Raw genomic sequence first — 25,214 nt, 5'->3', positions numbered from 1 at the left:
CAGATAAAAATAGAAAGGTTAAGTCGTTTTCCAAATGTTGCTTCTGTGAAGCAGAAAGAGAGTAATGTCTGTACTCATGTACGTTTTTGAGGAAAGAATGGGCTTTTTATTTTATTTTCCCTCTGCTAAAATTGATGCTTTCCCTCAAGCTGAATGCAGAGAACACTCGGCTTTGGAAATTTCTCTTCCCAAACTCTATTTTATTTTATTTTATTTTATTTTATTTTATTTTATTTTATTTATTTATTTTATTTTATTTATTTTATTTTATTTTTCTTCCTGTTGGATGTTTAGGTCTAATGAGCCAGTTTTTAGCATGAATGTGGCAGTTCTGCCTGCATATGCCTGTGCCCAGAGTGCCTTCCCGTGGGCCAGGTGGTGTGAGCTGGTGCCAGGGAGAGGAGCTGGAGTCCCACGGTGCCCAGTGCCCTCTGCAAGTGTCCCTGGCAGCTCCTGGGCAGGGCCCTCACCCTCCTTCCTTCTGCTGGGGGGCTCTCAAATGTTCCTCATCCCCCTCAGATGCTACTGGCAAGGCCATTTTGGTCAGGTATTTATGCAGGGCCTGGCTGTGATTTCTGTCAAACTGTACTTATTCATTTCTGGTCCAAAATGATTTTGTGATTCTCCGTGGATGACAATAACCTGGGCAAGAAAAAAAAAAAAAGGTATTTTGATAGGTCTGCCTGATAGCCATCTCCTTGGGATCCTTTGTGCATGTCCTATTTAAAAGCTCTGCAGAACATCACTGTGTGTCTTTCAGCTAATGCCCACTGAGATTTAAAACCTCCTTTTTGGCTGCTCTCTTTCTCAGGAGTGACCTTGGCTGCCAGTTCCCATTGTACACCCCAGTCCTGCAGGGATGGATTTTTTCTCTCTCCTCCTTTCACACAGATTTTTGTGGTGCAGACTTAAATCTCCAGCAGCTCTGCTCCTCTTGCCTCACATGGCAGATCTTCTGAATCACAGGGGAGAAAATATGTTTATATTTGATTCTCTTAGCAGTTAAAAATGCAAAGGGGGCTGTTGGCCTCCATCCTATCTGAGGGCTTCCCTTTCTTCTCCCCTGATTCAAGGGAACCAGAATCACCTGTGGTTTTCCTGGCAGGTGAGAGAAATCAGCCAGCTGGGCAGGGCTGGGGCCTCTTGGCTTTCATTTCAGCTGGGGACACACGAGCTGGATGTTCTCTCTCCTCCACTCTCTGCAAAACTGCAAAGGAATTCTGCCCAAATCATCGCTTCAGCTGCAGTTCATTGTTCTGGCTTTTTGTTACCTGCAAGCTGGTGGCTGAGGATGTGGAGCTGGAGTTCAAAGCTGGCCAGGTTTGGATCTCTCTTTAGTAGCAAAGATGGGTTGGTTTATAAGAAAAAGTTATAAAACTGTGACAGTAAAAAAAAATTTAGATTTTTTTTTTTTAGCAAAAAATAACAGAATATGCTTGAAGCAAATGCATCTTTTGAAGGGAAAAAGCTTTTTTCTTCTACCCTGTAACTTATTTTCCATAAGATGGAGCAAAGCTAAAAAGTTATTTTTCTTTACCTCTGGTCTTGCATAATGGTCTGAGAGTTCAGTAGCATGAAGGAACTTGAAGAGATGCCAAGTTTTATAGGAGCTGAACTCTGCTCTGTGTACTGCTGGTGGTAAACTACTGGTAGTTTATTTTTAGCAGTTTATAACCTGTTAAAGCTTGATTTTACATTTGTTATACTTTCACTTGCTGCTTTTTTAATGCTGATAAATAGGTGAGGTGGGGTAGGAATGCTCTGTAGTGTGCAGGCACACAGCAGGACAGGCTTGGGATTGTACCCTTGCTTAACTAAAATGATCTCCTGCCATCAAATGTGCAGGTGGCAACAAAAATCTTTCTGAGATGGTCCCTGTTAGTTGTAATTTGGTCTCTCTATTCTCATTTTAGAGAACTGCATCCCATCCCAAGAATAAAATAGCTCACCCTTATGTAAGAATTTTTAATTTTTTTTTTAAGAAAAAGATGCAAAAGTTCTTTTCACTGTTAACAGAAAGAAAATGTAGATATATGTTCAGCCTGCAGCTTGCTTTTTCAGCCTTTATGGGAATGGTGCAAGTGAAAAATGTGCCTCTTCCAATTCTACTTATATATATATATTTCTATTCAGCCATTAAATAACTATATGTCATTTGGGGTTTTTTAAACAACCAAATGATTTGCTTTTATATTTTACTTTCTTCCTCTTTTATTTTTCTGCTTGCACTTATTTTGCATGGAAGCTCCATTTTCTGGATCTCATTAACAACCAATGGTGCTGCTTCAGTATTTGGCTTCATGTTTTTATATCTTTAATTTATATTATAATAAAATCCCTCAGACAGTGAAACCAAGGTGGCAGAAGGGAGGTCTGCAAATTTAGACTGGAGTTGGTTTAGTTTGTTAGGGGGGGGTGGTTTTTTCCTTCTTCTTTTTTCTTCTTTTATCCTTTTGTTTTCCCCTGGACCAGCTGTTTCTCATGATCTGTTTGATGCCCAGCATTTCACCTGCTGAGCAATCACACACCTGAAAAATAGGAGTAATGCCTGGAAAATTGGATTTTTCTGCAATCAGTCTTGAAGCCTCTCGTGGATAGAAGACTTTACATGTATAGCTCTGAAATGATGGCGTTTTTGGCTAAACACAGCACTCTGATTCCATTCCTGTCTTGGCTGAAGCTCTGTTAGATCTGCTTAGATCTTCTTGACTGCCATAGGCAGCAGTGGTCAGTCAGTCCTTTCCCTGCTAATGGCTGGGTGGTTTTTGTGATGGATGCTGACAGAAGGACAGAGAGAACAGCAGAACAAGGCCAGGGTTTGTTTTTCCTTTTCTTTTCTTTTTTTTTCTTTTTCTTTTTTTTTTTTTTTTTCTTTTCTCTTAATAGTCTCCCTTGGGTTGTTATGTAGAAATTGGAGTTTCTTTCTCAGGGATATGAGTGTCAACACTGATCAGGCTACAATAGCATGGATGTTAAAAGAGGAAAGGTGCTTTAACCTCCAGAGCTCACATCATGACACAACAAAATGAATTTCTCTCCAGCTGGCCAGATATGGATTTCCCCAGGTTTTTTCTTCTCTCTGTTATCCCATAGATCCATATTTATGGAAAACATGATACCCATCAACTTTTTAGTAAAAGCAATCCATCAAAATTCTATTTCACATTAATGAGTGCACTTCTGCTGCACTTCCTCATCCTCATGCTCCTAAGAAGGCAGGAAAATGCTTCAATTTATCTCTAGTTTAGTTTATTTAAAAAGGAATCAAGTCCAGGCCTCCTTAAGGTCTTTGAGTTTGCTCTTATGACAAAATCCTGTCCAGGACTGGAAATATTTCAAGTCTCATTTCACAACTCTCAAACCAGTTGTGAGCTGATGCAGCCCCCAAGGTAGAGCTGGGAGCACAGAGGAATCATGAAATGAAATTGCAGTTTATTGATTAAAAGCCTGATAGGTGGTTCAGATGTAGGTGAGATTATCTTCATTAATCTCCATTTTTAGGATTGAAAGTGCTTGTAAAATATTGTCAGAAAATTGGAGAAAGAAATGTGAAAAGAGGTCAAGATGGATGTGACCAATCAGGGGAAATGGCAATTTCTACCAAAGTATTAAATATTTGGGTTAGTCTCAAGGTATGAAGATTAGAGAGGCCATTTAATTTTTTTATAATGAAATAATTAGTAATGGACTAAAAAAAGTAATAATTAGGACCCAAACTCAGAGACTGAACAAAAGCCAAAGAATTTTAGGTGGGATGGAGCAGGAAAAGGTTAGATTGGAATTTTAGGTTGGAAGGAGCTGGAAAATCTATTTCTTTTAAGATGTTGTGCAGAGTTTTCTGATAAAATGAGCTATAATTAGGTATTTTAGGCACACAGACTCCTGGAACTCCCTGAAATTGTGTGCACTGAGCTGATAATCAGCTAAAGGTCACATGGTAACTCAAATTCTAGATTTAAGAAATCTGTGAAACACACAGATGAAGGACAGATGTAGAATGCCTCATCTTTTTAGCGTTCATGTGCCAATAATTAGCTTTTAGTGAAGCAAAGTAAAGATCTGAATTTTAGCCTGGTGAGTTTGGGCTCCTCTTTTATGGATTTTTTATCCTTGTCCCCTGGGTCTGAAGCTGTAATGACTGGACAGAACTATAATTTTGGGGCAGAAAAGAAAGGCATTTCAGCCCAAGGAAGAAATTTTCAATATTTTCCCTGGAGATGATGGTGAGGAGCTGCTCCCCAACATCCCTCTGTGGTGTAGCATCACTGTAGTACATCTACATCTTTTGGGGGTTTCTGATACAAAAAAGGTTTTCCCCCACTCTGGAAATGATGCAGGAATCTGTGCTGGGAAATGTTCCTTACCTGATCACCTACTGCTTTTAGAGCATTTAATTTAGATTTTTTTTTTTTTTCCCACATCTGCTTTATTTAATGCTGTCTGAAGTCCGAATATCCTTAAGTTTTTTTTCCCAGCTGTGTTTTTGATTAAATTGATAACACAGTTTGGAAGTTGGCACTCCTTGCAACAACTGTGCTGTGTAAAATCAATTCTACATGAAAAGGTGTAGAATGAAAGTTTTCTAAAGTTTATAGAGGCATAGGATGGGTCTTTTCAGTGCCAGAAACCCAACCCCCAAAGAGTGGGAATATGTGGTGTGTAGGAAGGCAGTGAATCAAAGAAACCCCAAACCTTTTGCAGTGGGGAATTGGAGCCTCAGGAGAGTAAATGGCTGATGGAAAATAACCTTTCATTTGAGCACTGGAAGGAAAACATCATAAATTCATGTTAGCACCAGCAGGGCGTGAGGGAGAGTTCTGAAAACTGGTGGCTGGGACAGCCTTTAGTGAGAAAATCTCATTTTCAGGGCAGATCCCACCTCTGCAGGCAGAGAGGGAGGCTCCTACAGAGGCTCTGGCACCAGGGGAGGAAGGATTTCATCTGCAGGAGCTGCTGCAGTCCCCCAGAAGTCACTGATGGAGTCATTTTGTTATTTAATGGGCCTGAATTGATTCCCTTAAAGCAGTTTTGTTGCTGTCAGGAGTTCATTTGGCTTTGCTGGAGCCATTTCCACGAGGAGCAGAGGAAAGGCCTGGGATTAAATGTAGCTGAATAACTGCACTGCAGCAGGGGCTGCAGGGACTTGAATTCACAAGCCTCATTTTAGCTCCCCTCATTACAACCTGGAAAAGAGAAAAATCAGCCCATTTGTGCAAGATTCTGTTTGGTAGAAGTCCTAGGTAAATATGCTTAGTTTAGAACTGAAATTAATGATGTTTTGTGTCTCTTTAATAAAAATTTCTCTTGTGACAAGGCTGTTGTCACCTTCAAATATTCAACAGGGTATACAGGAGGCGTGGAATCCTTTTTATTTTTCCTACCTGATAATGAAACTGGGACTGACTGGAGGCTCAGGTTCATACTGAGAGACTGGAACAGCTGTTAAGGGATTGGAACAGGCAGTTGCCTGTGATTTTTCTTCTTTTTTAATGTTTTCATTCTGCAATATTTTTAAAAGAATACTTTCACTTAATTGTCTTAATGTCATCCTATTATCAGGGGAAATATATTTCTCTCTGAAAACAACAAGTGAATGAATGTCTCATCTGTGTGTGCTCATCCTGAATGAATGAGCACAGAATCACAGACTGGTTTGGGTTGGAAATGACCCTAATGACCATTTTATTCCAGATCCTTCCATGGGCAGGGACACCTTCCACTGCCCCAGGCTGCTCCAAGCCCTGTCCAACCTGGCCTTGGGCACTGCCAGGGATCCTGGGGCAGCCACAGTTTCTTTATAGATGGACAGATTAGCTTAAATCAACCTGAAATTCATGAGGAAATAGAGGAATGAAGTCAGGAATATTTTCAGAGAACACTTCAGTGACAAAGTTCAGTTTCTCTTTCTTTATCTGCTCTTGGCTTCCTGGCATTAAACGAAAATTTCACACTTTGTGAGGTGCCAACCAGCTTTTATTCAGATGGTGTTTTTCCTTAGCTCCTTCTGCATCTTGTGCATTGCTGATAATTGAACTTCAAAGTCAGCATGGTTGAATTTTTTTTTCTTTTAAGAGAGTGTGAGTTTAGGCATTGCTGGGTACATTTAATCAGCTTTTTTGGCTGCTGGATAGAGAATCCTTTCCTCATTCTGCTCCATGAAGATTGTGTTCCCAAATGGATGGACAGTTTGGATTTGTCATTCAAAGATGCCACACCTGATTTATTTTACATATCTGCAGGCCTCCAAAGAGCAGGTTTTGGCTTTCCTTCTCCACTCTTCCCCTTGCAGAGGTCAGCTCTGAGGTTTGCATCCTCTGCAATCAGTTATTGCCCTGCTGCTCCCAGGAACTGTAGCCTCAAAACATCTCAGATGATTTTGCTCAGACTCAAGGGAAAATTCCCTTAAATCTGCTTCCAGTCCTGCTTTGTTAAGGAATGAACAGAAGAATCTGGTTATGCTAATACACTAAAATGTGTGTTTCACCCCTTACCCGGGGGTTGTCTATAGGGCTCAGCTGGAATTTTACCTCCAGCCAAATAAAGTCCAAGTGGGACAGAAATGCTCCCCATGGAGGGGTGGGAACTGCTAATTCCCTGAGTTTAATTCAGTTTCATTCCTGGAGCACCAGCTGTGTGTGCCACCTTTCAGCTGCACGAGGAGTGAGAGGGAATCACCCTTTCACCTGTAATTCAAACAGCTCCTCACAGCAAACTCTGAAATAAGGGTTGCCAGAATTTTAGAGAAAACAGTAAAATTAAAAATACAAAGATATATCCTTTTTTTTTTTTTTTTTTTTTTGACTCATGGTGAATCCATTATTTGTCCAGACTTTTAGGACAGGGTTGCCTTGGGATTCTGCTCTGGTGAAATCTGGTTCATTAAGTTGCTGTTAACTTTCCTGCCAGTAGAAGCCTGAATGAAATCAGATGTCAGAATACTTGGGGATGATATCTACATTCTAACACACTGTGAAAATATTTACAAGCTTCCAAGATGAGACTTTTCCTGATTAGGGAAATCAAAGAATAGTTTTCCCAGCAGGCCTGCAGTTAGCTCATCCAAATTGCTTCTGTTTTAATTGGCATGCATTTCCTCTAAGCAGCTAGGAGATTAAAAATATTTGACTTGGGCTCTACAGGACTGGAAGCCTCTTCCCCCAGACACAGCAACTCTGGGAAAAAAAAAAAAACCCAAAAAAACCCAAACCAACAGCCAGCTCAAATTTATATTGCATTTATACAACAAAAATCCATCTTTGAGAAGATTGCAGACCAAGAACCAGACTGATATTCTGACTTTTAAATGAGGAAAATAAGGATGGTGGGTTTTTTTACTCAGGTGTTTTGTGTGTGAAGTCTTTCATTGCCTGAGATGTATCTAAGTGGGCTGGGATTTTATCTCTGCTCCACAGCAGTCTGTTGTTTACAAACTGCACTTTGGGACTTCTTTTATTCAGTTTTCTAGTTTCAGAAGCATTGGGAAGAGTAAGTAAACCCAAATAACCTTCATCAAAAGTGACTGCTTTAGTCTGGGAAAACCAGCTACTGTTGTGGGTGAAATTAATTTGCTGGAGTTTTTATTTCTCTTTTGTTGAACGTGTCTGAGGAGGGACATTTTCCCCAGGAGTTGTTCTCACAGGGATGATGAGACCAAATCTGGAGGATTTGAGGGCTGTGACCTTGTTCTAGGATGGTGTGGAAAGCAAACCCTGTGCTCTCAGGGCTTGGGGATGGTGCCTCTTTGTGTTCCAGGAAGGTTTTGGTTATGAATTGAACCCACTGAAGCCCACCATGGGTAGAGCAGTGAAAGCAGCACCCAGAGCATGAAAACCAGCTCACTTTATTTATTGGGACATTAGGATATTAGATAATTTTGATTGAAAAATATGCCAGTATCACCTCCTTTAATCAGAATTTCTTGGTAGTTCACTTAGAACATCTTGAAAACATCAATATGTAGAACATCTTGAAAATATCAGTATTGTGAGGTTTTTTGTAAAATAGTTCCTTCCCTCACTTCCACCCAAAAAAACCCAGCAAACAGCAAAAACACCACCCAAGACCCCAGCAAACAAAAACCCCCTGGCCAAACCCAGTGTAATCATGGGATTTCATGTGGATGAGACTCCTAATTTCCCCATTTGTGGTAACTGGATGTATTTTGGAGATGCAAAGCCCCATGATGGGACATTGCCACGTGCCAGCTACGTTTCTATTCCTCAGCTTTTGGTGAAGAAATAATGAATATTCATCACTTTGGAGGGGTGAGGTGGTGGTGTGTCAGTCCTGCCAGCCTGCTGAGGAGCCTGGGCTTTGGCTAGGAGAGATTTTGGGATGGGCTGGAGCCTGAGGATCCTGTTCCAGGGGATTAGGGAGCTGCATTAGCAGGGAATAATGTCAGTCACGCTCAGTGCCTGCTGTGTTTCTCCATCTGCCTCTCAGAACCATGAGGTGGTGTTTCCCTGGTGGCACAGCATTAGGTGAGTCATGAGCAGCACAGACTGCCAGAGATTTGGTTTTGGAGCTCTGAGGGAAGTGTAAACTTCATATTTGTTGTTTATTGGTTAATATTTAATTGGAGGTGAAATTAAAAATTAAGCAGGCAAATGAGTCATGCTGAAAAGCAGCAGCACTGTCTCGTCAGCACTGTGGCTGACAAATGACAATGAATTTCTAAGAATGGAAGGAAATAAATTAATTTATAGCACAGGGAGCCTAAAGAGATGCTTTGATTGAGAGGAGTGGACGCATCCCACAGAAAGATCATGGAGAAAATATCTTTGATGCTGTGTCAGTAGCCTTTGCATCAGAAATGAAATTGGTAGATGGTTCTCTTCAGAAAACACTCAAAATTGTCTTTTCTCTATGGTGTTATGGAACAGTTTAAGAACAATTTTATTTTGGAGCAATGTTTAGAAAGATTTTTTTTTTATTAGAGCAATGGTTTTTTTCCATCTTCTTTTCTCTTCTCAAATCATGCCTGTTAGAGATGCCCAGCTCTCAAAACCCTGAACTGCACTTAGGAACAGACTATTTATTTATTTTTTTTTTTAACCACTGGAAGTAAAGAGCAGCCTGTTATTTCAGCTGTTTGTTATCATCACTGCAGCCTTTCTGACAATCAGATCTCAATCTGCATTTTGCCGTGGCTGGCAGCAGGCAGAGCCTGGGATGCTGCTGGTAGGGAGGAGGAGCCCTGTGCTGCCTCCTGGGATGAAGCCTGTTTCACTGGGCATCTGTGACATTTCTGGCCTGCAATTTTTTCCCCAAATAATGCTGCAGGCTGCTGCTATTTCTGTTCAGAATTCTGATCCATCCTGTTTACAAAAAGACAAAGCAGTAGTGTGAGTAAGGCCTTTTCTTCCTGCTGGATAGAGAGGGGAGTACCTGGGGACGGGTTGAGGCTGAGCAGTTGAGCCATGGAGAGCAGACTCTGGTTCATCATCTCCTGCTTGGCAAATCAAAACCCTTTTTAATTGCTACTTCGAGTTTCTCTTTGTTGTTTCCTGTAAAAAATATTTTGTGCTGCAATTCTCGTCTCGTGAACGTGGAAAGCATTATGTGAAATTGAGGGTGGCAGAAGTTCTTAGGACTAGAAGATGCATCAGTAAATAGGATGGGTGGAAGAAATGTGTAGCAGTTGGCTGGTATTTGAACTTTGGGCTGTAATATCATAGTGAAACTTGAATTTCCTTTTTTTTGTTTTTGTTTTGTTTTTGTTTAACTTTTTCCTCCACAGCAATCAAAGGAATTGTTGAGTTTTGAAGCTGTCAAGGAGAGGGCTGGTAGAGGTTCAGTTTTGTTAATTGAGCAAGGTAACTCCAAATTAGTGCTCACACAGGCCTGATCTTTGTCACTGCAGAGCAATGGCAACGCCCTCAGAGAGTGGAAATAGCAAATCCTGCCTGTTACATCAGTTGTAGCTGGGTGGGAGATTAAAATTATTGCACAAATATAAACCCAGGACTTGAAAGGCACTGGGCTCCTCTTGATGTGCTTTATCTGGGCATTTATATATAATTTCCACTGGGGATTGCTGTGCCTAGAAAGTTCAATGTGTGACCTTTGCCTGTGACAGGTTGGTCAGTTATTAGGCTGCTGGGGTGCCCTTTGAAAGATCTTTTTTATTATGAAAACGATTCTGAGACCTCTAGATTAGACAGTGCACTCACACTAACCCGCTTGAGGCAAAAAAGAAACCTTTAATCTCTGTTAAAACTCTGCGTGCCAAATATAATAGCTGGTTTCAGCAGTATTTAAACCAACTTCATTAGAATATGGGAAGGGGAAACAGGTTTTAAAGGCTGGCTTTAGCAAGTAATCAACTGTCTCCCAGATGGTCCAAATGGGACTCGTTCAACACTGCACATAAAAAAGAAAGTCAAAAAAAGGGAAAAAGAAGGAAAAAGAGAGCCCAGCAGCATTCTCTGTGTGTGTGTGGTGACTGGTGGTGATTGGGCTCAGGGGAAAGGGCTCCTCATGCAGAGCTCTGCCAACCCAGACATCCCAGTGCATCCATGCTGTGCTCGCTTGCACAGAAGGCAAGGCTGCAAGGTGTAATGTATTTAAATATATTCTGCATTTCTGATGGTGGCTCTATAGTTTTTCCCCCATGTTTCACAGCTTTTGTGCTAAAACCCAGTTTTGCTTTAACCCATTATGAAAACTGGTAGGGTTTAACCCGTTGTTAACCTCGTAGCCTTATCAGGGAGCCTTTGCTTTATCTGAGCCTGTGCTCAGAGGACAGCCCGGGGTGGCTGTATGGAGCAGAGCACGTACTGGGGGTGCATCCTGCACGCCGGGCTAATCGCTCGCTAATTAATATTCATGACTCATCTCATTTAGCGGCTGCTCTTTGGACTCGAGCAGCGCTGCTATTGGTGCTCGAGCCGTGGGCAGCTTTATCTAAGGCAGAGCCAGTGCTGTCCTGGGTTGATGCTGCCCACCTGCAGCACCTCCAGGACACCCGACCGTGGTGCTGTGCAGCTCCTCTGGCATGCCACCACCCGTGTGACACCATCCCCCTTGTAATGAGTCCTTTCTGCTTCTTCCCAAAGGTCCAGAGGAAGAAATGACCATGTAGATTCTACAGCTTGGGTGCAGCATAATGGGAAATGGTGAATGGAGTGGAGCTGGTCTGCAGCCTTGAGAGCAGCCGTTCTGTGACCTCCAGCCTGTCAGGGACACCCTCCACGCCAGGGGCATCCTCCACGTCGCTCGCCGGACACACGCGGGATTCTTTTTAATTTCTCCGATTTGGAATTCGAGGTTCCTCTCCTCCAGTTTTTAAAACAGTTTTAAGATTGTATCCAACTACAACGAGTGGAGCAATATAACCAGCCACAATGGGTGACATGACAAATAGCGATTTTTATTCCAAGAACCAAAGAAATGAGGCCAATCATGCAGGAGAGTTTGGGTGCACACTGCAGGAACTGCGCTCCCTCATGGAACTCCGAGGGACAGAAGCAGTAGTAAAAATTAAAGAGACTTATGGGGAAACAGAGGGGCTCTGCAGACATCTGAAGACATCACCAACAGAAGGTAAGCACTTCTCACTTCTCTTGAATTAGGGGAATTTGTGTAAATGCTCTCCAGACAGTGAAAAAAGAGATTTTGATTCCTACCTGAACAGAATTCTCATGGTGCTGCCATTATTCCCAACAATAAATAAACAAGAGTCTTCTAAGAAAGAAGGGAAACCAGTCCAGCTATAGCTAAAGCTGGCATGAGGGTGAAAGGAGTGCTTCTTGTTTTAACAGCTAAATGCATTAATTCTTCCTTAAAATGACACAAAAAACCAAATAAGCACACGTTTTAGGCATTGCAAAGAGACTTGAATCTCTCTGCTCCTGGGGGTAAGAAGGTGCAAAATAGTGGCTTCAAAGCAGCTTCTAGGTATTTGGACATCTTGAGAGTATGAAATGACCTTCTGAGATGCACATTATGTTACTGTGTAGATCAATATATTTTTTTATATTTATATATCGGTTACTAATCTTCACTTATTATATTACCATAGACAATTTTGCTTAAATCATCAATCTGTGATTGTATCGATGTTTTTAGTAGTTGCACTACTGTTGTGTGTAAAACTAAGCTCCATACTTTCTTATGTTTAATACTACCAATCTTAACTTTCCAGAATCCGTTTTCCTAACTCTTTTTGGAGACTTGATCATTTATTAGTCTGGTTTTCAATGCTCAAACCAAAGAGCTCTCCATAAGGCATTGACAATGGTGCAATGTTTCCCTCTCCTCATACAATTTTCTTTCTCTTTAAGTGCAAGTGAAATTCTGTTTTATTCTAAGAATTCTATTTTTGTCACTGTATTTTCATCTCCAAGGAGTATTAACACTTTTGGAAATTACACAGTCTTTCAGTCTATAATGTTTCTGCAGTCTTGTAAAGTAGCCAAGATGTTCATTTCAAGTTCTTTTCTTTTTTACGAAGATAGAAGTCTTGGCTTTGTTCCATTCTCTTCTTTCTAAAATTAATCATTTAGTTACCTCCAGTGTTTAAATGCCTCAAAGTCTGGAATTATTGGTGTGATCATAAACATGTCAATTGTAGTATGATACCATAAATTAGCCCAGCTGAGGGGTCCCAAAGGAGCAGCTATCAATGTCTCAGCCTCCAGGATTCCACATTTGCAGAAAGTCAGAGCTGAAGTCTCTGTCTGAGCCGAGCTCGTGGCGGTGACTTCAGTCAAGTTTTGCCAACTCATTCTAGTGGTTACCTGGTCAATGTGAACTTCAAAGGAGATGTTAATTGCATTATGTGTTCAATTTATGACATCAGGGAAACTCAATTCCTCATGTTGGAACAGGGTGTATGGATCCAGCAGCGTGGCACACTGACTCCAGCAGTAATCTATATCTGATACTGCAGATAAGGTAACTTTCCTCCAAGCATTACGTGCACTTCATCACTTGTGCATTAGGGAAAAACCTTTCCAGCTTCAAATGGCAATCAGCATAGCCTTGGAATCGTCAAGGCTCCGCTGGGTTTTAATTTTCAAGTAGATCACATAATAGGAATTCCCAGTCACACAAAGCTTACATCTTCTTTTTAATTGTTTGGCTTGGAAAAATTCTCTGAGATATGTCTTGTCAAACTCTGGAAACTTTCACTGGAGAGAAAGTATCCATCACAGAGAAACTTGAAAGGCTTATGGCAAATATAAGCTTATATTTAGTTCTAAGTCCCAAGCCATTGTTTTTCTTGATTCCAAGCTCAGTGAAGAGGATATTCTTGCAGACATGACTATTCTTAGAGAAAAAAAATAATAATTTCTTAGATGGAAATGGAATCCTAACATCAAGCAGACATGATTTGAAAATTAATTATTCACATAGCTTTATCCTTTGGTATCTGCAGCAGACTGTGGATTCCTCATTGAATACCTTTGTGAAAAACCACAATTTGCTACAGTGCCCGAAAATCACTTTTCCAACCAGGCATCATTTTTAGTGAAGCACAGTTCACTGAACTTACTTTGTTTTTCATACTTTGGTGCGTTGCACATCTCACAGGCTTTTATGGGAAATACAAAATAAAAATTACTGCAGGGCACTTCTCTGAAGGAACCAAATGTCTGAGCAGGAGTCCCGAGTGACTGTGAAACAGTAAAAAGGACCTGACTGTAGAACTTGGTTCTTTCTTGCTTTGTAAGATCTTCCAGAATTTAGCTGCATAAAGTCCTTGTAATTTTGTGGGATAAGGGCTGAAACAGATACCAGAGCAGAGGAAAAAAATGTTTCCTGGCAGCAGGGACATGATAATTTGGTAAAATGTGGCTTAAACGGAATTTACTGTTTTATTTAGAAAGAAGAAGTAGTCATGAGCACAGAGCTGACTCAATTCATTTGCCATGTTAATATTTGATGTCCCACCTATGGATTGGCAGGATCAATCTCACTTAGAAGTGCTTTCTGAGACTCTTTTAAAGGCCCTGAACTTCTCCAGTTAAGACATCATATTTGTAACTCAGATGTCATTGACTCTGCTGTGAGGCTCACTTCCCAGTGAACCCTGTCTCAATTCAGCATGGAGCTGGGGAAGTCTGCTGGATGTTGAGTAGAATAATATTTGCATGCTGAATGAATTAATAATATTATTATGGGTTACAAGACTTCAGTCTCTCCTTTAAATTTTCTTTGATTGCTCCTTTAGCTATAGATGCAGTGGAGATCCCAGCTCTCAGTTATGCCTTAGGGATTTCCTGCCCTAAAGTGATTATATCATAATGAAAAGCTCCCATTTAAGTGCTCATGAAAAGAACCTCCCAAAAATCTATGGAAATAATTTATATGAAAAAATACACATATGTGTTGACTTGAATTTGCTTTAAAGATATTTATGTTCAGATTAGTTTCACTTTCATTATCCCAGGAATACCACATATAGGCAGGATCTAGCCCTGTCACTTTGCAAAACAATGCTGAATCCCCCCTTGGGCAGAGCTGTGCTGACAGTTGTAGAATTTTCCATGCAATTGGAGTCTCTGAGGCCCACTGGAGCATCAGTGATACCTTATAAAGGACAGCTGGTAAAATGGGATGAGTTAGTTGGATGAATACCAAATGAGACTGGAATCCACTCTCTCCAATACTTAACTATATTTACCCACAATTTTATGTAGCACCCACCAATTTACAGCAACTTTTTCATCTACTTTCCCTTATAAAATGTTTATTTCTTTTAGGAGTATGTCAGTGAATTAAATTCCCTGATTTCTTGCTAAAAGTACTCGGATGCTGCAATTTCCAGTGCATGTAAAAAGTGAAGAATTCACTGTGTGAAGGATGATGAACACCCTGAGTGGGAAGGCATCCACGAGGATCATTGATCCAACCCCTGGCCCTGCACAGACACCCCAACAATCCCACCCTGTGCTTCCCTGAGAGCGTTGTCCAAATGCTCCTGGAGCTCTGGCACCTTGGGGCCATGCCCCACACAGTAGAGTGAAGCTTTTTTGATTTTTAAATTAAGGGAAGAACCTTTTCATGGTGGTATCTGTGCAACCACCCCCCAAACAGGCACTCCAGGAGGTGTTACATGTGGTGATGATGTTACAGCATGACAGAAGAAGTCTTTCTGTTGGTACTTCCTTCTAGAAATGGGCTGGTGGAGTGCACTGGGGAAGAACATTTCAACTTCATTTTGTGGTTTTTTTTTCTGGCTGTAGGTTTCAGGATACCATGGAAAGGTTTTATGGAAAGGCACAATATCAGTTCATGGTTAACTGATAATATTTCTACTGTAGAAGTTCACTTTTTAATCATCACAACTGCCCTTAGTTGTGCTACCAGAGAAGTTCTCTCTTTTCAAATGTGTGTGGGGATACAGGCTGAGAATCAATTGGGCCAGCTGGGGAGGTGTGTTTATTTTTCATTATTGCAATCTAAAAAGCCTTTCACAATTTTAATGATGAGGTAGAAGATGAAGAAAGATTGAATGTAACAAAATTAACCATCTGCTTTTAATACTCTTTAGTTTTGGTTCCTCACTCTTGCTTCCATAAAAATGCACCTTTAATAACTTAATAGTCTGTTTGGAAGCTGCTCTTGCTGGTTCACTCTGAATTGCAGTCAGGTGCACCACTGTGTTCAATCAACTACAGAGATGCAAAGAATTTGGAAAGGAAATTGGGAAAGAAATGAAAAATACTTGATTCAGACAAATAGAAGTTTAAAATAGAAGTATAAAATAATTGATTCAATGGCTGTCAGAGACTGAGCTTTATTTTAATACGCTGTCACAACAGACCATGAATGTAAAGAAATTGGTGATAGCATAATTCTCATTGTTAAAAGAATACACTTGGTCATGTATAAACCATTAAATATTATCCATAAATTCAAGATCTTCTTACATAATTTTACATTTAAGGTGAGGATGGATAGTATTTTATTGATTTTATAATCTCTTTAACATTGCCAGCTGTCTGAAAGTAGATTTGACGAGTTTCTTTGTGATGTTGAGTTGAAATACTTTGGAAACCTTCAAAGCAGCACCTTAAGAGCCCTGTAGGAGCAGACCTGCTCATCCTCTCTCCGGATCACCACACTGCCTAATTCCTCATCCTTATTTGTGCTATCAAAACATCTCTTGTACTTCAGGCCCATTTGCCAACCCCCTAGGCAGCAGCCAAGCTCCAAGTCCCCATCCAGCCCTTATCTGTACACGTTCTCCCCGCACGGAAGGTTTGGTTTGAACAATGAAATCAGCCCTGGCCATGAAAAATCCCCTCAGCACCGGCAGGGCCGAGGCCTCACCGGGCCTTGTCCTACCTCGTATGGAAAAGCCCCATGGAGGAACTTAAAACTCATATTTCACCTGGCTGCTCGTGCAGTGCCAGGTGTGGTTGAGCTGGAGAGAGCTTGGATAGCTTGGCATTTTCCTGTGGTTCCATCAGTGGGCACTGGCTGCCCCCGAGTGCCCCAACAGGCTCCCAGGGACCTGTGCTCGGCCATGGGGCTGGTTCCGTCCATGAGGGGCTGGTTCCGTCCATGAGGGGCTGGCTAGGAAGGAAGGAAGGGGGTCCTGGCTGCTCCTTCATTTGGAAGTTGCAGTTGCAGAACCCCTCGTGTGTATCCCACCTGGGTTTGTTCTCCCTTGGGAAGAGAAGACCCCAGGGAGAGGCCATTGCAGTCTCACAGTATTTGCAGGAGGCCTGTAAGAAAGTTAGGGAAAAATGTTTTACAGGACCTGTTGAAATAGGAGAAGGGGTAATGGATTTAAACTGAAGGAGGGTTGATACAGATTAGGTGTAAGGAGAGAATTTCATACAATGAGGGTGATGAAACACTGGATCAGGCTGCCCGCAGAGGTGGGGAATGCCCACCCCAGGAAATGTTTAACTCTAGCTTGGATGGCGCTCTGAGCAGCCTGACCTAGCTGAAGATATCCCTGCTTTCTTCAGCGGTTGGACTGGACAAGGTTTAAAGGTCCTTTCCCACCCAAATAATTCTGTGATTCTCTGCCTTTATCTCTGTGGGAGCCGGAGGAGTCCCTGACTGTGGGAAGAGTGGGCAGCATGGAGTGTGCACAGGGGCTTCCCTTCTGCAGCTTCCCCAGTGGCACCCAGGGACTGCTGCTGCCCTTTCTCTGCACAGGAACGAGCTCTGGGTCCCTGTTGGTGGCCCTTTGCAGCTCTGCTCTGTGGAAAGCTCTGCGCCTGTCCCCAGTCCCAGGAGTGCCATTGCCGCGGGGCGCCTGGCGGGCTGGGAAGGGCTGGAGCAGGGATGGCTGTGTGTGAATAACTCGTGGCAGCTTTGCTTTGGCACACTTTGGGGCTGTCTCAGTCCTGCTCAGCAGGCCTGGCCCAGCTGCAAGGCTTGGCCTCAGGGAGGTTGAATTTGGCTCCTGGGTCCCCATGTGTCTGTGGGGCAGTGCCAGGCAGATGTGCTGCCCCAGGGGTTCCTGAACTGCACTCCCTGGGCCCACTGGGGTTGGCAGGAATGGCTCTGTACCTTTACACTCCTGCTGCAGGCAGCATGATATATTTCCATAAAATCACATCTCCACGTTTCGTGATTTGGAAGGGGTGCGTGGAGCTTTCTTGGCAATGGGGCTTCTTTTCCTTATCTAATATTTCCATTGTTTGTATAATGGAACAGCAAACATTCTTCCAAAGGTTACCCAAACATAAGAATCTCAAATGAATGGCTCAGATTTTTCTCTGTGATAAGTCCAATTTCATTGCTCATTTTGTTTCTGGGTTCTTGCATGTCGTGCCACTTGCTGATTTACTTTGGCTTTGTTCAGTTACTTGTGGAGAACTAGAGACATATTGCATGATGCATTTTCCTCATAAAGCTTAAAAATAAAAGAAAGAGATACCTGGCCCTTTGAGAATCCTAAATGGCTTGCAAAAAAGATTTTCTCTGGGTTACAGGCAGTGCTCTAAAGTAAGGCCAGGAAGGGCAGAAAGTGAGTGAGTGTCTTCTGCTTTTTCTATAAGGCAGCATCAGAGATTTTCTGGGGTCAGTGCTGATTTATTTATGCGATTACTTAGGACATCATCTTCCTCTCAACGATTATCTTACCTCAGCAGGTGCAATGCTTAGAAAGGAGGCTTTTTTCATGCAAGCTGAAATCCTTTTTCCCCTGTAAGACATTAAATACATGCAGGCAGGGTGTACTGACCACAGACATACATTCTGCTCTTGTACCTCAGATTTAAATAACAGGGTAATAAATGAATGTGATTTTTTTTTGTACCTATTCTGCACAGGACTAGTGTTTGTTCAGTGTAGTTACCTCAATTACAACTACAATGTGTCGTAAGTCAAAGGAAAACCTGGCCCAGCAACTTTCCGTTGTTCTTTCCCGCTTTGCAAAGAGCTTATCACAGGTCAACGTTCTCCATAACGTGTCGTGCCCCAAGTTTCTCCTTGATCTGAATGCAGTGATGCAATAAAATGAGTCAACCCCTTTTTGCTGAATTAAAAAGAGATGGAAAGTGTTGCTATTTTATGGGGCACTTGATAAACCTGTAATCTCATTCGTAGGAGTAGTGGCTTGAGTTTGTTGGCATAATCAGCTCATTCATTGTGTGAGAAAAAGATGAGGCCAGGCCTGCAACATAATGGGCAGAATGTAACGAGGGGGGATGTGATCTTTGTGATCCATGGAGGCCACGTCAGCTGGCCCAGTGGCAAACTGGGATTACGTCGGTGCTGCTCCCTTGGAAAATGGCAATTAGGCCTTTGCTTGGAGGATCAAACAGGGATTGTTCTGGGCTGTGGTGTCAAAGTGGCTCCTGTGCTGGGTCAGTGACAGACCTGAAGGGGAGGGGTGGCTGCAGCCTTTCCTTGGTGTGTCCCTGTGCTGGGCAGCTGCTGGGAGGGCGACAGGACTGCAGAGGAAAACATCCTTGGGGAATGCCTCCCTCCTGTTGTACTGCAGGGCTCAGAAATCCATAAATATCTATAGACTGCCAGCCTTGAGTGAGAGCTGATTTATCTTCATTTTGTTCTCGTTTTGAGAAGGCTGCAGGAAGAAAGCAAAGTCCATTACACCAAATGAATAATCCAATCGATGGAGCCAGTGTGCCCTTGATGGAATTAAGCTTTGCCTTTGCAGTGTATCAGAGACAGAGAAGGGTTTTTGCCTGATTTTGTCGGTGCCCTGTGAAAGCAAAGATTTGCCATGCAGTGGTTTTGTCCTGGTGGCACTGGCCCTGCTGCAAGAGCACAGCTCTTAATTCATTGTCTCAGCTGGCACTTACAGGGGTGCAAAAACCTGCTTCCTTTAAAGTGTCACCTTAAAATGTAGAGGTAAAACAATTGAATCTCTGTTAGGTGTTCTCAGGCATTTTGCCAAGTGTCACTGCTAGCAGTGATGCTGCTTCCAGCTGAACCATGGAAATTGGGAAATTCTGCTGCTAAAGTCTTTGTGAGGATCGTCTCTAGATTGGACAGGTGATGAAAATGCCATTCCTCACAATAATGAAATGCTGAATTTTGGTTTTCTTTTATTCAGCATTGCATTTCTGTGTTTTCATGAAAGTGGATTGTGCTATATTTTTTTTTTTTTTTTGATAAAATGAGGCAGTGGCTTCAATGAATGTAAACTCAGCAGCCCTGCAAGAAGAATTAGCATGATTAAATGGTCATTTTTCTTTTGAAGAAACTTATATTAACAGACCTGGGATAAGAACAGTGTTAGGTGCAGTAATGATTTCCTGCCTCCTGTCCCTTTTGCAATTACTACTCACCCTTCAAATCTAGACTGTTCCAATTTACTGTTTCCATTTGTTTTCCAAGAAGTCAGAGGTTGGTGTTTGACATGCCTGTTATTTATAAAGGTGAATGGAAAATAAAGCCAAATATGTATTTTTGGCAGTCAGCTCAATGTGCTTCCAAGACAAACATATCTGCATTCCCTCAGTGCTGACTTCCTTTAATGTGGTACACTCATAGTTTCTGACTTGCCTTCGAAGTATCTCTAGAAATTATTTCCCCTCTAGCTCCAGGAGGTTTTTTTTTTTCACATCTGTGTAGGTGTTCTGGAAACTGTGCCTGAGATCCTGCAAGGTGTAAGGAGAAAGCAGCCTCCCCAACATCCTGAAAAGCTGATGATTACCTCAGACATAAAGAACCTGCTTTCACAGATAATAGGTGACATTCTCTGGCACAGCTTTCAGCAGGGTATAGGAACTTCCTTTTTAACTTTTAAAGAAGGAAGAAACCCTTTCTGAATGCTCATTATAAATCCCATTCCTTGTCCTTGCCTTGGAGCTGGTAAAACAATGCATTTCAATGTCCCATCCTAATTGCCAGTCCAGAACTTGGCAAAGCAGCCACGGATTCTATTAAATGCAGAGCATTTCAGTTGTGTAATAGAAATAGCTGGGTGTATGGAGCTGCTATTTCTGTAACAATAGCATTTACTAGCCCTTGTTTCCTCTTTGCTTTCAAATGAAATTCTTCAGGGACTGCAGATACTCTTTTCCTGTGTGGATTGGGAGCTGAGTCAGTTCTGCTAAGACTCACAAACCTGAGCTTCCACAGGCTATGCTGCTCCTTTGATTATTCCTTTTGCATTTTGTGTCAATCTCTCCTCCCCAGCACTTTCCACAGTCTCTTTGTCTGTGAGGGCAGCTTAGGTAGGTACAGTCCTCTGAGGTACCAAAAGTCTGAAAAAATGAGTATTGGGAAGGAAAACTGATCAAATTTATGGAGTGGTTCAGAAGCTGTCATGATTCTTTTCCTCTGATTAGCACTGGAGATGAGTTAAGAAGGAATAGCTCATTCCTTTACAGGTGTGCTTCAAAAGGTGAGCTTGGACTTGAAGCAGGTACAGAATAAAAGAGGGGAGTTTCCCAGGAGCATCCAGTGAAAACCTGGATACTCCATGAGTGAGGGCACAGCTCCTTGGATGGTACAAGCTGAGTGCTGCTTGTTCAGGACTGTGGCAGCATTAATGTGGAAAAAAAAAAATAAATGGGAATGCTGTGGAACTGCAGGGCAGCTGTGCAGTTATAATCTTAGCATTATTCTGGGCACCAAAGTTGATTCTTTCCCTAAACAATACAGCAAATCCACTTGGATTTTTTGCATTTTTCCTGGCAGTCTCAAGTGTTTGCCTCAGTTTGGAAGCTTGGGTGGCACCACGGGTTTCCTTGGGTTTGCTTCACTCCAGTCATGTGCTGGCCCCCTCCCTTTCCCTGGCATAGGAGCTCAGTTTTAGAGGAATAGTCATTCTTTTCTGAGCCATTCTGTTTTATCTTTTATAGTTTGCTTTTGCTTGCTTTTTAATTACACCCTGAAGTTGTTTTACTTTCATTAAAAAATCCTACAGTAATAGGAATTGCTGCATTACATCAGCATTCTACTTTGCCAGTGGGGTCATGGCTGTTGCATGGTTTTCTGTGAGGTCATCCAGCTTGACATCTGCAGCCAAAATCTCTGTCTGTCCTTGAACTGTAGTGTTACAGGTGACTTTTAGCCCTCAGAAACCCTGGAGAAAATCCCTCCTTGTCTGAGATAATGAGAAATAAGAGTGAAGACACTGGCCAGGTCAGAACCTGTGATTTTCACTCTTCAAATTGTTGAGTTTTTACTGAGAGAAAAACCTCAAGATGCTTTAAAGCCCCCTGCTGTTTGCTGCAGAAATGTGGTGTAAACTTGGAACATTCTGGAAGCATCCAGGTGTGCTCCCTGCTGGCTTTGTGCGAGCTCTCCCTGGCTGCTCCTTTGTTCCATTGTTTTCTCAAGCCAGTGAGTTTTTGGGTGTGTGTGGCACTGCAGGGACAGTGTGACAGAGCTCACCCTGCTCCCCTGGCTCTGGAACTGGTGCCCAATGAAGTGTTCAGAACACTTTGCTTTCCAGACTTCAGACACAATCACCGGGGGGGATCACAGTGCTAAATTGGAGGTGGCTATCAGTGGCACAGGTGCATCCAGCAGGAGCCATGATGGTACCAAAATCCTCCCAAAATGGGCAAAAATAGCCCATTTTAACACTGTCCTTTTAGTGTTAGCAAGGCATTACTTCAATCTTGGCCCAGAGGTGAGTGGCTGACCAAGTTCCAGCCTCCACAGCAATGCTGATACAAAACCTTTTCACTTATTTATTTTAGCAAAGAAATTGATATTCATGGGTTCTAAGTGACATGGTTCTCTCAATTAATATTCTGTCCACTATTGGTTATTGATATTTTCCTCTTCATGCTAATTTGGTCCCTATTTTTAAGTCCTTTTATCACCTTTTTCTCCAGCTTTCCAGGCCTAATCTCCCCTGTATCTTTGGTATCCAACAAGAGTCTGTGAAGAAACTCTACTAATGCTGGCTAAAAGTGGGCACTACTTGCAATTAATTAAAAGAACTAATTAGTTAGAGTCGTATAATTTCCAACAACTCAGTGCTACATGAGAGTTGTAGTTGGTCCTAGGATGATAAATCTGCTTATTTTTGCTGCCTTGTCCATTGGATAATTCCGAGCTCCGGGTGTTGAAGGACTCTAGAAATGAATTTTTAAAATTTACAGATAGTTAGGGAAAATGTGGTGCTGGGTTTTTTCCCAAGGAAGTCTCAGTGGTTGTATTACACCTCCTGCTGCTTTACTTGCTTGTGAACGTGAAACCTCATGTGCTGCAACCCCTGAGGTAAATCCCAGAACCCTCAGAAGTGAGTTTTAAAGGAATGATCATTCTTTTCTCTCTTTTCCACCCAAGCACACTGAGGGATGTGCACAATTGGTTGTGTTAGCAGAGAAATGGAGCAGTTTTAGCTGAGGAGGTGCCACAGGTCAGTGGTGTTTCCTTCCATGAGCTGGTTTGGTTGTGTTCAGTGCCACAGCACAGCTGAGCTCACTTGCTTCAATAAGAAATATCAGATGGCAGAAGCCATGAAGCTCAAATTGTCTTATTCACTGTTTTGGAGTGACCCCTCAGCAGAGGACAAATACACCCAGCTTGTTAAAGTGTGTGTGCACCACTGCTCCAAAATACCATGGGCAAGCTGAGAGTGAGCTGGGTTCGTTCACCTTTGGGTTGGATAATAAATGGTTGGGTTGGTTAAATGGATGGCTTTGAAGAAACAGAATTTGTCCCTTCAGCCCTGAAGAGTGGGCATGGTAAGAGATCTACAGAGTTTGAAAAGATTTGAAAATAACTTTGTTTAGTGTTTGCAATAGATGGGGACTCTTAAAGTAAAATCAGTATTTTTTTTTCTTCACTAAACCTAATGTTATTTTTAATTCCTGATGTTAATCCTATTTAACAAGGCTATCAGTGTGGCATGTTTTGCCATGAAATGCTGGCAGTTCTTTTTGCTGCCCCACTTTTCCCAAAGTATTGATGCTGACACAAATGTCTCTGCGGCTCACGGCTTCAAATTGCAGAGAAAAATTGGGTGGGACTGGCTGTGGGGTGGCAACCACAGCATTCCCTGGGTGGGAGAGCTCTGTGTCTGCTCTTCTGCTCCCTCCTGCCAATGTCCCCACGCTCAGCAGCTGCTGAGGGACACCTCACCTCCTGTGTGGGTGGGAAATGTCCCCTGGGGACATCCAGCCCTGCTCTGGATTCACTTCCAGCTGCTGCTCTGGGTGCAGGGAGCACTGCTGGCATCCTTCCCTGCAGAACCACTGCTGCTCCTGCAAGCCTCTGGCATCTCTTCAATCCAGCCACGCTCCTGTTGGAACAGCAAACTCCATTTTACCTGAGGGATTTGGAATCCATGCCCCAAACCTGGGACCCAGTTTGGAATCCCCTGGATTTCTCGTTATTTATCACCATTTCATGGTGGTTTAGGGAGATTTTGCTCCTCTCTTACCTTTATTTTCAGCCTCGTAACTTGCATTGTTGCTTGAAAGTCCTGAATTTTATTTGGAGGGTTTCATCAGTCTTGCTTAAATCTTCCTTAAAAGATTCAGTTGTAGGAGGCTGCCATGGGATCTTTATGAGAAATTTTTGCCAGCTTCATTTAAATTTGGGGGGTGGAAGGAGGGGAATAGGCTTAAGCCTGTTCTAATTTTGAAATATTTTGCAGAATTTCATTCTATTATTAAAAATTGATACCGTGGCTGCCTGGGACTGCTCAGGAATGTTGTAACTTTGGTGGATTGCAAGGAATGGTGGTGGTTGACAGGAACAACAAAAAAAAATATTAAGCTATGTAATGCCTAGGAGGTATTTATTCATCTTGCAAATTATCCATGTTTTCTTGTGTTATTGAACAAATGCAGATGCTGGTGTGAGTGGTCAGCAATAATAGAAATGTTTCCCTGATAAATTTAAGTAATCTAGCTGCCCTGTTATGAATATCTGTGTTTTCTACATTTAAAATTCAGTATAATGTTCCCTCTTGTGGACTCTTCCATGTCTGAATTTATGCTTATAGACAACCTGCAAAAACAAATAGCGAAATTCTGTTCTGTTGTGATTTCAGACCAAACCATTCTTGCTTCAATTTTCTTTACTTTCTTTCATTGTCCATTGATTACAATTTCTTTGCAGATACACTTTTCCTTTATTCCTCATTTGCTTTTTGGTCTATATTTGTTTGGTGATTTGGTGTTTTATTGTTTGGTTTTTTTTTTTTTAATTTTTCTGCTTCCTGATGGTCGTAAATATCTCTGCTTTTGAAATGGCAGTGAAATCACCCTTGTGGTCTCAGGTAGCTCCACTTCCTCCAACCATCCCAAGCCTCTGTAGGTGACCCTGTGCTTTCAAGTATTGATCAGGTCATGCTGAGCATCTCTCCTGTTTGAACTTGGCCCTTTTGGCAGAATTCATCTCCTTTATTTGCTCTGGCCTATTTTTCCTGTTTGAACTTGGCCCTTTTGGGAGGGCTGTGTCTCCCTTATCTCTGAGGTCGTTCTGCAGGATGATGGCATCAGTCAAATGTCCCTTGTACAACTGGGAGATTGTGGCTACATTAATTCTTGGCAGCAGATTCAGTGTTGACTGTTAAAGACAAATAGTTCAGGATGACTTTAAATAAATCTACTTGAGATATTAAATACAGTTGATAATTACAAGCTAGGTGCATTCAATGAGGAACTAGATGGTCTTCTGTAAATGGATGGACCAGTTTCCAGCTGAAACTATTTTAAGGCCAGCAGTGATCTTCAAACTGGTCTTGTGGCTTTAAAAAGAAAAAAACCCTGACCAAATCTACCCCAAACCTACCCCAAACCCAAATTACACAGTGATTTTCATACCGTTTAAAATGAGATCAGATTTTGTTTCTGAATCTT

The 25,214-nt window shown here is 42.1% G+C and overlaps 1 protein-coding gene across 15 annotated transcripts in view; it reads left to right on the top strand.

Annotated features, from left to right (window-relative positions):
• The window catches only part of ATP2B2 (ATPase plasma membrane Ca2+ transporting 2), a 415,395-nt gene that overhangs the window by 227,547 nt on the left and 162,634 nt on the right, over nucleotides 1-25,214 (top strand). For all 15 annotated transcript variants that reach the window (XR_013183879.1, XM_077184650.1, XM_077184637.1 and 12 more), the window contains one exon: nucleotides 11,058-11,544. Coding sequence is in view for 14 of the 15 variants with exons in the window: in XM_077184650.1 (XP_077040765.1) it covers nucleotides 11,346-11,544 (199 nt within the window). In the remaining variant the exon portion in view is untranslated. The remainder of the gene's footprint in view (nucleotides 1-11,057; nucleotides 11,545-25,214) is intronic.

This window comes from Agelaius phoeniceus, chromosome 11 (genome assembly GCF_051311805.1).
Source record: "Agelaius phoeniceus isolate bAgePho1 chromosome 11, bAgePho1.hap1, whole genome shotgun sequence".
Lineage (NCBI taxonomy): Eukaryota > Metazoa > Chordata > Aves > Passeriformes > Icteridae > Agelaius > Agelaius phoeniceus.
This window is presented reverse-complemented; position numbering and strand designations above follow the sequence as displayed.